The following is a 13,000-nucleotide window of genomic DNA, read 5'->3' as shown; positions in this document are numbered from 1 at the left end:
GACATCTGAAGGCAGCCCTGTTTAGGGAAGCTTTTAATGTTTAATAGGTTATTGTATTTTAGTGTTCTGTGGGAAGCCGCCCAGAGTGGCTGGGGTTTGTTTGATTGATTGATTGATTTTCATTATCTCTTTCCAAAAAGTAAGCCAAACCTTTCCCCCTCTTTTTCAAGCCTGCCCCTTATCCACACGCACAGAAAACTGCGCCTTCTTCCTCACCTGAGATTGAGGCGAAAAGTGGACCACGGCAGGATGCGCACTCTGTGCCCCATCATGGACATCTTGTGCAGCGTCGGCTGTCGATTGAAAATGACGATGTCGCCGTCGCACATGTGCCGCTCTACCTGGAAGGGGAGATCAAGCAGACCACCTGTTGGTTTGCTGCCTCGAAGGATGGGCAGGAAAACTGGAGGGAGCCAGGGGGAGGAAGACTGCAAAATGCACATGGAATCTTCCGCAGCCAAACTTATTCAAGTACTGAATCCGCATCAGCGTGAATTCTGAAAACTTTTGTCATTTGCACAGATGCATGTTGATGTCGCACAAGGAAGCACCAGTGAAATAGGACACAACCCAGCTTCAAGAAGCCTGCATATTTATTAAAAAGCAACACCCTAATGGTCCCGGGTCCTAAGGAAGTTAGATTAGCCTCAACCAGAGCCAGGGCCTTTTCAACTCTGGTGGAACGCTCTGCCTCATGAGACTGGGGCCCTGCAGGATCTGATTTCGTTCCGCCTGGCCTTTGGCTTGGAGCCAAGTTGATTCCGTCCCCCTCTTTCTTTTTCCTTCTCCTCCTGCGAGGCTACATTTTAATATTTAATGTTTCAATATTTTAATGTTGTATTTTAATTTTGTTTTTAAGTTGTAGTCATTCATCATTCAACTTGTTTTTATTATTGCTTGTAAGCCGCTCTGAGCCTGGCCTTGGCTGGGGAGGGTGGGGTATAAATAAAAATTATTATTAATTATTATTATTATTATTATTATATAATGGAGCGAAGGGGAAATATTTTTCCAGACCAAGGGCCATATTCCTTTCTGGGGAAACTCCCAGGGGCCACATGCCAGGGGCAGGCAGGGCCAGAGAAAAGCTGGCAAAGCAACAAATTTAAGTATTTACCTTTTTAGGCTATGCTAGTTTCTACGCTCACTCACTCATCCCTCTTTATCCTCTCTCCAAGCAAGAAAGAGGCATTATCAGAGCTCAAGGGCACCATCCCAGCAAGGCAAAAAGACCCAAGAAGCGTGAGAGGGAAGGTCAGTGACGGGTGGCCTGTGCAGAGTCCTGAGTGCGAGACACCCGAATGCCCGCTCTGCTTGCTGCACTGATTTCTAGCTTACTACGTAATAATGTTAAGGAAAGCCTGTATTCTGGAGCAGGTCAAGGGCCACCGAAGCTGAGCAGTCTGTTCTCACAGTATTAAACCAATGCTTCTTAATAAAATATCAACAACAAACAACAACAACAATAATTTGCATTCTGCCTTTGATATGTAGACCCGGGGTGCAAACCTGAATAAAATATTGGGAGGGCCCAGGTAAGCCCCTCCCTGCATAACTGATTACAGCACCATTTGAACGGTAATGCCTTTCATTTGGGGGGGGGGGGCCTGGCCCCCTCAACTATTTTATTGGGGGAGGGGCCGAAGGAATGTCAGCTCCTGGGAGTTGGCTACTATGCGTAGACCGCAGAGTGGTTTGCAAAACATAAAAACACAACATCAGATGTCAAAGAGATAAACAACTACTTGACATTTAGAAGACATATGAAGGCAGCCCCGCTCAGGGAAGTTTTTAATGTGTGGCATTTTAATGTGTTTTTTATTTTTGTTGGAAGCCACCCAGAGTGGCTGGGGAGACCCAGCCAGATGGGCGGGGTACAAATAATAATAAATTGTTATTATTATTATTATTATTATTATTATATAAAAACAATGCTCACAATGAAAAAGGTAACAAAAACCAGTAACCTCCCCTCCCATTTAAAAAAGCACTGGATGTTAATCAGCCAAAGGCCTGCTTGAAAAGGTATGTTTTTGCCAGGCGCTTAATGTTAATAAAATTATCAGATGAGCCTCCCGGGGGGGAACATTTCCATACCCCGCCTGCCCCACATGGGAAGGTTTGCAAAGAGCAATACGTCCCCAAACCCTTTGGTCTCTCTCTCTCTCTCTCTTCCTCTGGCATTTCCCAACTGTCCCATTTGCTCGAATTTGTCCAACTTTAAAGGAACGCTTGGCGTGGTCACTTACAAAAAAGGCCACCAGAGTCTATCGGAATGGAAGAGGCTACAAGATCTGCAGCTCACACAAGGCCTTTCTTTTAATGCTAGCGGATGAATCAAAGAATTGTAGGGTTCTGCTGGCGGAACAAGCAAGGTAAAGGGACCCCTGACCATTAGGTCCAGTCGTGACCGACTCTGGGGTTGCAGCGCTCATCTCGCTTTACTGGCCGAGGGAGCCGGCGTACAGCTTCCGGGTCATGTGGCCAGCAGGACTAAGCCGCTTCTGGCGAACCAGAGCAGCGCACGGAAACACCGTTTACCTTCCCGACGGAGTGGTACCTATTTATCTACTTGCACTTTGACGTGCTTTCGAACTGCTAGGTTGGCAGGAGCAGGGACCGAGCAACGGGAGCTCACCCCGTCGCGGGGATTCGAACCACGACCTTCTGATCGGCAAGTCCTAGGCTCTGTGGTTTAACCCACAGCGCCACCTGAGTCCCGGAACAAGCAAGAGGGCTCCCCAAATCCTTCTTTGGTCCAGCACCACTGTGGGCTTACTCCGGGGTGGGAGGGGGCTGTGATTCTCCTACCCAACTTTGTGTCCTGTCCCGCCCCCAGCGGAACTGACCTTGTACCCTATCTGCAGGTGGAGGTCGCTGGGCTTTGGGTGGAAGCGGAGGTCAATCCGGTCGCCGTTGTCCCGAATAATGTATTTGGCTCCGGGGTACTGGCTGTTCCCTCTGCGCACCAGCTCCTGCAGCCTAGCGGAGGTGGAGAGGGGTTAGCCGGCATTCGGGGCGCAAGGCACCTGAGCACACCGGATGCGGGGTGGGGTGGGGAAAGGGGGCTCACCTGTCGATGTTGAAGGGCGTCACTATCTCGGCGAAGGTCATGTTGGCCGCGATGGAGCGAGGCACGCCCACCTGGTCGATGGAGAGATTGGGGTCCGGGGTGATGACTGTCCGGGCCGAGAAGTCCACTCGCTTGCCCATCAGGTTCCCTCGCACGCGCCCCTCTTTCCCCTTCAGCCTCTGCTTCAGGGACTTCAGAGGCCTCCCCGATTTCTGCATGGCCTGGAAATCAAGAGGTTGGAGGAAGGAAAGCGTTACTCTCTTGCAAAAGCTGGTGGGGAACATGAAAGTGCAAAGAATGGCTTGCTTTTGCCTGCGGAGCAAGGAGGAGCGTCCTATTCTGGACACTGGTCCTCCCACTGACTGGCGAACCAGAGCAGCGCACGGAAACACCGTTTACCTTCCCGCTGGAGTGGTACCTATTGATCTACTTGCACTTTTACGTGCTTTCGAACTGCTAGGTTGGCAGGAGCAGGGACTGAGCAACGGGAGCTCACCCCTCCCACTCCCACCACCATCAACTCTTAAGACTTCTAGGTAAGGGAAACAAGTCAACTTTCTAATCTAATTCAAGGCAGGACAAGCCGACGGATTAAGAACCGAGTGAAATTCTGCTATCCTGTCCAACAGATATGTGATTTTGCGTGTCTCTGTGTATCAATCTCTTTCCTAATCAACTCAGTGTATTTTTGTGTCTCAGGAGACAATGGAAGAGTTCTGCCTTTAGGGGTGAAGACAAACTTTTGGAGTTACAGCGCTGCTGCGCTACAACTCCATGCCAACTGATGGGAGCTGTAATCCGCATGGGCCATCCCTGCCTTACGCGCTACATATATTCCACGTCAACCACCATCAACTCGGCTTCCCTCCAGCTGATTTGGACAATAACTCCCATCAGCCACACGCAGCACGACTGCGCCAATGGGGGCTGATGGGAGTTGTAGTCTGGAGCGCTGGGAGGGCAGCCAATCAGGTGAAGGCTGCTGTAATGGAGCCTATTTGCTTCTAATAAAATGTGAATAAATAACAACCACCAAATTGAGACAACCTTGGGGTTCCCACTCCCCAGTTCTGTCCAAACCACAGAAAGCCCCTTCCCCGAAATCTTTATCTCATAGATGTTCAAATCTTTATCTCATAGATATTTTTTCCCCGTTTAAAATTTTAGGAGGTCTTGGCTTAGTACTGACCTCCCAGCAGTATAGGGACAAATGTGTTTCTTTTTGTTTTAATATTTTAAATCAGCGGTGAGGAACCCGTGGCCATCCAAATCTCATTGGGCCACAGTGCCATCTTTCCTGATCACTGACCCAATGGCGGAGGCTGACGTGGGTTGAAATCCAACATTATTTAGAGGACCACAGTTTCTTGTAATCAGTCTCCTGTAATCAGAATGAAGGTAAATATCGCTCCAGACCAGCAGACCTGGGGAGGCCTCCGCCAAAAGAAGCTTAACTGCCTGCACTCACCAAGATGGGTTTGCCTGTGGAGGAAGGAGGCATCACAGCCTACCTACGGCTCACTGACTCCTCTGTGAAAAAGGGGCAGCTGCAGATTTCTACCCTGCTAGGGGCAGGCAGAGGCCCCCTAAGCACTTACGCGGGGCAGCCCGGGCAGCTCATTGTCCACCATGGTGGCCACGTGGAACTGCAGCAGCTTGACGTCTTCGGCGATGACGTGGGCGGCCGCTCCGTTCTGCTCGTTCCTCCGCAGCTGGTTGTTGATCTTCACAATGTCAGCCAGCTTGTGAGTCAAGTCGTCCTGAGTGGGGAGAGGAAGGAAGAAACAGCCTGTCAGGGCAGACAAAACCAGCCTAGCTGGACCCCGCAATCCTCACCGGAGGCGCTTCTTCGCGTGCTCCCTCCACAGGAAGTCTGGAGGGTGGCCACACAACAGCAGGCCTTTTCAGTGGTGGCTCCCTGCTGATTGAACGCTCTCCCCAGGGACCAGGCATGATCATTACGTATCTGCAAGTGCCCGGCAAAAACATTTTTTTGTGCTAGGCCTTTGGATTTCATACATGGTCTCTTATAAGTGTGTCGGATGTTATAATCCAGCTTTTTAAACAATGGAATTGTCTTTTCCTTTCCTTTCCTCCACTTTTAATAAATCTGGCTGTTTTTATTTACTTAACATTTCACATTGCTTTAAGAACTACTTCATTTTTTAAAAAGTAAGTAATTGGCAAAAACGAAAGCGGAGGGAAGTTGGCCCTTTGGAATGTTCTCGTTGCAAATCACGGGCGAATGGTCATTTGAATGGCTGCATACGACATACAAAAAAAGAACCCTGGAGGATCAGGCCAATGGCTTATCTAGTGTGGCGTCCTGTTCTTACAATTGCCAACCAGATGCCTGTGGAAGACCTGCATGCAGGATTCGAGCAGAGGTGCCCGCTCCTGTGGTTTCCAGCAAGCAGTATTCGGAAGAATTACTGCAGTTTTCCCCAAACATAAAGGTAAAGGTAAAGGTACCCCTGCCCGTACGGGCCAGTCTTGCCAGACTCTAGGGTTGTGCGCCCATCTCACTCAAGAGGCCGTGGGCCAGCGCTGTCCGAAGACACTTCCGGGTCACGTGGCCAGCGTGACATCGCTGCTCTGGCGAGCCAGAGCCGCACACGGAAACGCCGTTTACCTTCCCGCTGGTAAGCGGTCCCTATTTATCTACTTGCACCCGGAGGTGCTTTCGAACTGCTAGGTTGGCAGGCGCTGGGACCGAACGACGGGAGCGCACCCCGCCGCAGGGATTCGAACCGCCGACCTTTCGATCGGCAAGCCCTAGGCGCTGAGGCTTTTACCCACAGCGCCACCTGCGTCCCGTTCCCCAAACTTAGGTCCCCGGCTATTCCTGGACTATAACTCCCTTCATGCCTAGCTAGCAGGACCAGTCATCAGGGATGATGGGAACAAGAGCGGAGGACCCAAAGTTTGGGAAACTTTGCATTTCTGCCTCTGGCGGTGTGTCTTTTGAGTTGGAACAAAGCTTGCTCTCTTTCCCAGCCCCCCTGCAAATCCACCCTTGTATCAATATCTCTCCTAGTCCACTCAATGTGTTTTTTGTGTCTCAGGAGACAATGGAAGAGTTCTGCCTTCAGACCAACTTTTGGAGAGTTAACAGCGCTGCTGAGCTACAACTCCATGCCGACAGGGGCTGATGGGAGCTGTAATCCGCATGGGCCATCCCTGGCTTATGCGCTACAGATATTCCACGTCAACCACCATCAACCGGGCTACCCTCCAGCTGCTTTGGATAACAACTCCCATCAGCCACACGCAGCACAACTGTGCCGTTGGCAGGGGCTGATGGGAGTTGTAGTCCGTAGTGCTGGGAGGGCAGCCAAGCAGGTGAAGACTGCTCTTTCCGCAGGGCCTGCAAGACGGAGCTGTTCTGCCAGGCCTTTGGTCGGGGTTCAGTCTGACTCCCTCTCCCCTTTCATAAGAACTTGCATGAAAGCGGCCTCCCAATTTTTCCTCACAGGCTCATATAAGTTCAGCACAAACAGTTGGGCCTTGTGAGCATTTAAGGTCCCCAACCCTAATCTGCGGGTTGCCATCTAATTGGATTTTATTCTGATCCTGATCTGATTTGAGGATGTATTTTAATGGATTGTCTGATTTTATGTTAATGTGTTATACATTTGATGTTAGCCGCTCTGAACCCGGCTTCGGCTGGGGAGGGCGGGATATAAATTAAAAATATTATTATAATTATTGGCACATACCTGATTCCTGGCAGAGCCCTGCATGACGACAGCGGGGCGGACGGACAACGGTGGGACCGGGAGCACCGTGCAGATCATCCACTCGGGCCTGGCGAACTTGGGGTCCATGCCCAGGATGAAGCACTCCTCGTCCGAGATGCGCTTGAAGATCTCGTGCACCCGTTCGGGACTCAGCAGGATCTTCTTCTCCTGAGAGTCCTCGTTCACGTGCTTCCACTCGGCATAGAGCTCCAGGCCCGAGCGCCGGATCCTCGGCTGGTAGCGCCCGCAGCCGCCGTGACCCTGGATAAAGAGGCAGCAATGGGGCAAGGCTGTCAAGGTCGATCAGGGGTGCCCTGCAAATGCCACAAGCCTAGGGCAGTACAGTGGTGCCTCGCAAGACGAAATTAATTCGTTCCGCAAGTTTTTTCTTCTTGCGAGTTTTTCGTCTTGCGAAGCACGGTTTCCCATAGGAATGCATTGAAAATCAATTAATGCGTTCCTATGGAGACCGCCTTCAGACCAGGTCCAGGGACAGTCTGTCCCCAGACCTCTTCTGAAGGCTGGCGGGGGGAGAAGGACTTTTCTCCCCACCGCCAGCCTTCAGAACAGCCTTCTGAAGGCTGGCGGTGGGAAGAAAAGCCCTTCTCCCGCCGCCAGCCTTCAGAAGAGTTCCCGGAGGGCTGCCTAGGCTGCGGATAGCAGCCTGCTGCCCGGTGCGAGGCAGACATCTGCAGCTTGGGGTGCCCTTCAGGACTTCCCCGCAGGGCTCTGCAAGCTGCGGATAGGGGCAGCAGGCTGCTATCTGCAGCTTGCAGAGCCCTGCGGGGAACTCCTGCAGGGCTCCCCAAGCTGCGAATGTCTGCCCCAAGCGAGGGGCGCTCTGCTTAAGAGCGCCCCTTGCGCGGGGCAGCATGTTGCTATCCGCAGCCTAGGCAGCCCTCTGCGCGCCTTCCCCTCTGTTCCCGGACCTGTCCTGAAGGCTTGCGGTGGGAGGAGGGCTTTCCTCCCCACCGCCAACATTCAGAATGCTGTTCTGAATGTTGGCGGTGGGGAGGAAAAACCCTCCTCCCACGCAAGTCCCGGGAACAGAGGCGAAGCGCTGCGCGCCTTCTCCTCTGTTCCCGGACCTCCCACCACAAGCCTTCAGGACAGGTCTGGGAACAGAGGAGAAGGTGCGCTGCACTTCCCCGCTGTCCCAGGAGATTTCCCTATGGGCTTTCGTCTTGCGAAGCAAGCCCATAGGGAAATTCGTCTTGCGAAGCCTCCAAAAATCGGAAAACCCTTTCGTCTTGCGGGTTTTTCGTTTAGCGAGGCATTCGTCTTGCGGGGTACCACTGTATTCCTCAAAACTGGGTCTCCTGCTGTTGTCGGACCAGAGCTCCCATCATCCCTGGCTAGCAGGACTAGTGGTCAGGGGTGCTGGGAACTGTAGTTTAACAGCAGCAGGAGATCCACTGCCCCAGTGGCACATTTGAAACTCTTAAGGAACCGTCGGAGGTGGTCCCTTCCAACTCTACAACGGTCCAGAAGGCAGAGAAGAAAAGCGAGTGTTAAGATAACACGCAACATCTTACAAGCTCAACCAACCAAAGTGTTGGTGCTGACCTTTAAAGCCCTAAACGGCCTCGGTCCAGAATATCCGAAGGAGCGTCTCCACGCCCATCGTTTTACCCCGACACTGAGGTCCAGCTCCGAGGGCCTTCTGGCGGTTCCCTCCCTGCAAGAAGCCAAGTTACAGGGAACCAGGCAGAGGGCCTTCTCGGTGGTGGCGCCCTCCCTGTGGAACGCCCTCCCACCAGATGTCAAGGAAATAAACAGCTATCTGACTTTTAGAAGACATCTGAAGGCAGCCCTGTTTAGGGAAGCTTTTAATGTTTGATGTATTACAGTATTTTAATATTTTTTGGAAGCCGCCCAGAGTGGCTGGGGAAGCCCAGCCAGATGGGCGGGGTATAAATAATAAATTATTACTATTATTATAACCCCACTGGGCTTGCACAGCCGATTTGCGGTCCTGACCTTTTCCTTCGTGATGTCCTCGTCGCCTTCGGCCTGCTCCACTCCAAACTTGTTGTCCATCTCCTCCCCACCTTCGCAGATGTTCTTGCCTTTGCAAAGGTCGTAGACGTGGGTCAAACGCTTCTTCGGCTGCCCTTTGGATTTGGCCAGGATGTCTTTGATCTTCGGGTTGTTCTGCGGCAAAAAGAAGAATGGGGCGTTCCCCCCAAATAATAAAGGGTGTGATCAACCGTGCCAGATTTTGGGTTCTTTTGAATGACCGCCCCACCCCAACATCCTCAATACTATGGGGTAATAGAAAAAGTCATTTTACACATACTGCAATTGTAAACTGGACTATAACTCCCATTATCCACGACTACCAGCAAATGTGAGAATATCCCACTATTCGCCATAGCTGTTGGGAAGTAGGCCTCACATCAGAGGGGTCATGGGCAGGCTGGGAAGGGATGCAACGGGCCTTTCTTGCTGCAGTGACAAGAACACTCCACAGATATCAGCATTCTGTTCTCTTAGGATGAATCCATATTATTCTGCCTTCCTGAGCGGTTCAATGTGGGGGTTCGTACACCCAAAGTGTTTGGAGTCAGAATCGGGGGAAACAGAAGACCTTTGAACTCAAGCTGCACAAAGGGAAGGGGAGGGCTGACACAAACAGGGCCTTCTTGGGAGTGGCACCTATTCACCTTGGCCATAAAGGCTCATTTTTCAGAACTAGATAAAAAATGTTTTTATTCCCCCTAGTTCTGGTTCTCAGTGGCTACTAACACTGATTATTTCAAGTAACCCTTAAGGTTTCTGCAGCTGATGGAATTGCTTTCTGAGTTGTAGGTTAGTGTTGTGAGGCAGTTTAAGAATTATATACTGAATGGTAAGATTAAAAACAAAAATGGATGATCGCCCACAAAGAAGCCAAACAAGGCTTTGACTCACAGGCAGGAATCACTGAATGCAGAATACAGAGTTAGAAGGAAAATATATTTGGTCAACCCTAAGGATTGTCAGCATGCACTCACCTGGCCACCTGTGTCAGGTTAACAGAGCCAACAAGATGGGAAATTGTGGACAGAAAATTAGATTATTTCTCTTCTTTGAAAAGCCACACGGCAGCACAGCCAGGAAAACTGGACAAAGCATTCCCAGTGTGGTCTGACCAAGGCAGAATAGAGTGGGACTATTACAGTGGTACCTCAGGTTAAGTACTTAATTTGTTCCGTAGGTCTGTTCTTAATCTGAAACTGTTCTTAAACTGAAGCACCACTTTAGCTCATGGGGCCTCCTGCTGCTGCTGGAGCACGATTTCTGTTCTCATCCTGAAGCAAAGTTATTAACCCGAGGTACTATTTCTGGGTTAGCGGAGTCTGTAACCTGAAACGTATGTAACCTGAAGCGTATGTAACCCGAGGTAGCACTGTAGTAGCTAATGTCGCAGAAGGCAGAATCAGGATTCAAAATGACCTTTTGACAGATTGGAGAACTGCGCCCAAAGTAACAAAATGAATTTCAATTGGAAACATTTGAATTGAGCATCCCCTCAATTCCTTCATAATTTATATTGATGTTGAACAACAACGGGTCCGGGACAGAACTCTGCAGCACCACACTTGTCACTCTCCCCAGATGACCAGGAACCATAAATGAGTACACTTTGGGTTCGGTCAGCCAACCAACTACAAATCCACATAACAGTTCCCTCGTCCAGCCCGTATGTCACCAGCTTCCTTGTGAGAATATCACAGGGGACTTAGTGAAAAGCCATACTGTTTTCGGCTATTCACTGGTCTGAGCTTGTTTCTAAGAATGTCCAGTAGCTCCAGCCATTACTCACAGAGTCAACCAGCAGCTTGGAGCAGAAAAAGCAGACGCAACGGAGAACCTTCATCGTCTTGCCCAAGAAGCCGACGTGGAAGACGGGCTTGGCCAGCTCAATGTGTCCGAAATGGCCGGGGCATTCTGTCATGTTGCCTGCCGGAGAACAGAAGGACGGGGAAATCATGAGCCCCTCCGACTCCCGGATTCTGAGACTGGCCCCCTCATCCCCTTCCCAAGAACCAGTTTTCCTAGTGAGGCCCCAGCATAGTCTGCCCCAGCCTGGTACCGTGGGGCTGGGGTTGCCGGGAGTTGTAGTACAAAGCACCTGGCGCACGGCCCTAAGAACTCACCTGCACAGGTCTGGCACCGCCCTGTCCTTTCAATGACACCCTGTCGAGGGTCCATCAGGCCCCCCAGCTTGGGGCGACCCCCTTCTGTTGTCTCAGGGTATTTGATCCCCCCTTCCGTCACCGACATCCGCTTCTAGAGGGGAAAAAAGAAAGGAGAATCAGTATCAGCCAAGTCTTCAGGGTGTGGGGAAGGCAGACGTCAAGAATGGGGATCCAAACAGCATCAGGAGCCCTAAAAAGAAAAGAATGATATCTAGGTTTGGAGAGACAAGGAACAGAAGGGCAAAGGGCGTTTTAGTATTATTATGTCACGTCCCTAATGGTCCTCTAAAAACCATTATTAGGAAAACAAAGCGTTTTTAAGTGAGTGAAGACTATCAGGAGGATACCTTCCATTCAGGAGAGAATTTACTGCGGGGATAAAACAGCTTCACAAACTTTACAGCCTGCCCTAGCTCTCCACATCAACAAGATTACAGGCAAAAATGAAAGACGTCAGCGAAGCTCTACTACGTACAGCAAGACCCATTGCATCGATTTTCTCTCGCCACACAGAAGGAGGTTTCTGAGATTTTAATGGGAGACAAGCAACAAATGCTACTTAAAATGCAGGATCTGTGAGCAAGTTTTAAGGAAAGTGAGCCTAAGGCCAGCTCAAGCGAAACTTACTTGCCGTGTGTTTTATATGGAAACAAATAAAAACTGCAAAGTTCTTTCAAAATGCAGTTTTGGAGTCAGTGGAGCAAATGTGTGCATGCCTGTAATAGTCTTCAGCATAAAGATGCCAACATGGACTGTGCTGCCACTCCTCTGAAAACAAGTTGGTATCTTTTGCTAAAAGGCGGCATAATAATCAAATTAATAATAAGAGTCCCAGCAGCAAAATCAGCCAATTATTAAGAAAAAAAGATAGGGAAATCCACGTAGGTACCCCGGGGGGTGTCCAAGGAAGAGAGTTTTGTGGCACTTTTAACATCTGCAAACTAGTGGGAAAATTTGTCTTGCAGCAGCGAGCACGCTTTTGGCTGCCTTCTTGCAAACCAACATTTTTTTGGAGTAGGGGGAGAGAACACTGTGCTCCCCCCCTCTCCCAGGAAACAGCAATCGATCTCCCTTTCCCACACAGGAAAGCCAAGCACGCCCGCCTTTTTTTCCTTCTTTATTTCAGCATTGCCCTTCCGAAATCCCAATGCGATAAAAAGTCTGGAGAAAGTTCTTCGAAAGACCCCGCCGCCCACCCGGCACTCTTATTTTTCGCACCACCACCACACCTTCTTTAAATCATAAAAAAGATGATATAAAAACAGAGCGGCGCGCGAACCCACCATCTCATCCGGGCTCAGGATGCCGAATTGCACGCGCTTGATGGTGCGCAGCGGGCACGCGCTGTCCCCGGACGGCGCTCCCCCGTGCATCTTTGCACACTTTTTTTTTCCGCCTCTCTCCGCCTTTTGGGGTGTCACGTGACGCAGACGCGGCGCCGCCTCCGCCTCAGCCAGGAAGCAGCCGCGGCCCCTCCCCCACACGCTCCGGTTTCCACCGAGGCCTACCGAGCTCGCCGCGGGTTCAGGGACTGGGGTCTCCCTCGCCGCCCCGCGGACCGCGAGTCGGGGAGGTAACCGGCAGACTCAGCCGCGTCCCCCAACTCCGCCCCACCCGCGCGCGCGCGCGCCCTCGCGACCACGTCCGGCCGCCTACCCCCTTCCCTCCCTTCTTCTCCCTCCGCGCTCTAAAGCGCGACTGAGCCAGCAGGCTCTCCGGCGCCGCCTTATATAGACTCTCCCCCCTGCACGGGGCTACAGGAGCAGAACGGCAAGGGCGAGGACGCGGAAGTGGGCGGCGCCGCGGCTTGCGTCCCCCTCCGAGCGGAGGAGAGGCGGGAGGGGGCGTGGCTAGAGCGAAGGGGTTGGGAGGAGAGAAAAGCGGGCAGGGAGGCGCCGCAATCGGTGGGGGTGCGGCCATACCAATTGAGTAAAGGGGGGGGAGAGAAAGAGATAAAAGGCGTTGGGTGAATTGTCTGGTTGTTTGTCTTTGGCAAATCGATA

At 51.3% G+C, this 13,000-nt stretch overlaps 1 protein-coding gene across 1 annotated transcript in view; it reads right to left on the bottom strand.

The window, feature by feature from the left end:
* The window catches only part of POLR2A (RNA polymerase II subunit A), a 35,555-nt gene extending 22,937 nt beyond the window's left edge, over positions 1-12,618 (bottom strand). The window contains exons 1-9 of the mRNA XM_082197469.1: positions 12,281-12,618; positions 10,956-11,088; positions 10,622-10,758; positions 8,794-8,967; positions 6,793-7,074; positions 4,672-4,833; positions 3,074-3,294; positions 2,850-2,982; positions 217-341 (exon numbers count right to left, since the gene is read on the bottom strand). Of these exons, the coding sequence (XP_082053595.1) occupies positions 217-341; positions 2,850-2,982; positions 3,074-3,294; positions 4,672-4,833; positions 6,793-7,074; positions 8,794-8,967; positions 10,622-10,758; positions 10,956-11,088; positions 12,281-12,370 (1,457 nt within the window). The 5' untranslated portion in view covers positions 12,371-12,618. The remainder of the gene's footprint in view (positions 1-216; positions 342-2,849; positions 2,983-3,073; positions 3,295-4,671; positions 4,834-6,792; positions 7,075-8,793; positions 8,968-10,621; positions 10,759-10,955; positions 11,089-12,280) is intronic.
* Between the last annotated feature and the right edge of the window lie 382 nt (positions 12,619-13,000).

This window comes from Podarcis vaucheri (assembly GCF_965113315.1).
Source record: "Podarcis vaucheri genome assembly, chromosome: 13".
Classification (NCBI taxonomy): Eukaryota; Metazoa; Chordata; class Lepidosauria; order Squamata; family Lacertidae; genus Podarcis; species Podarcis vaucheri.
Note: the sequence above shows the minus strand (reverse complement) of the source record. Positions and strands in the feature narration are given on the sequence as shown.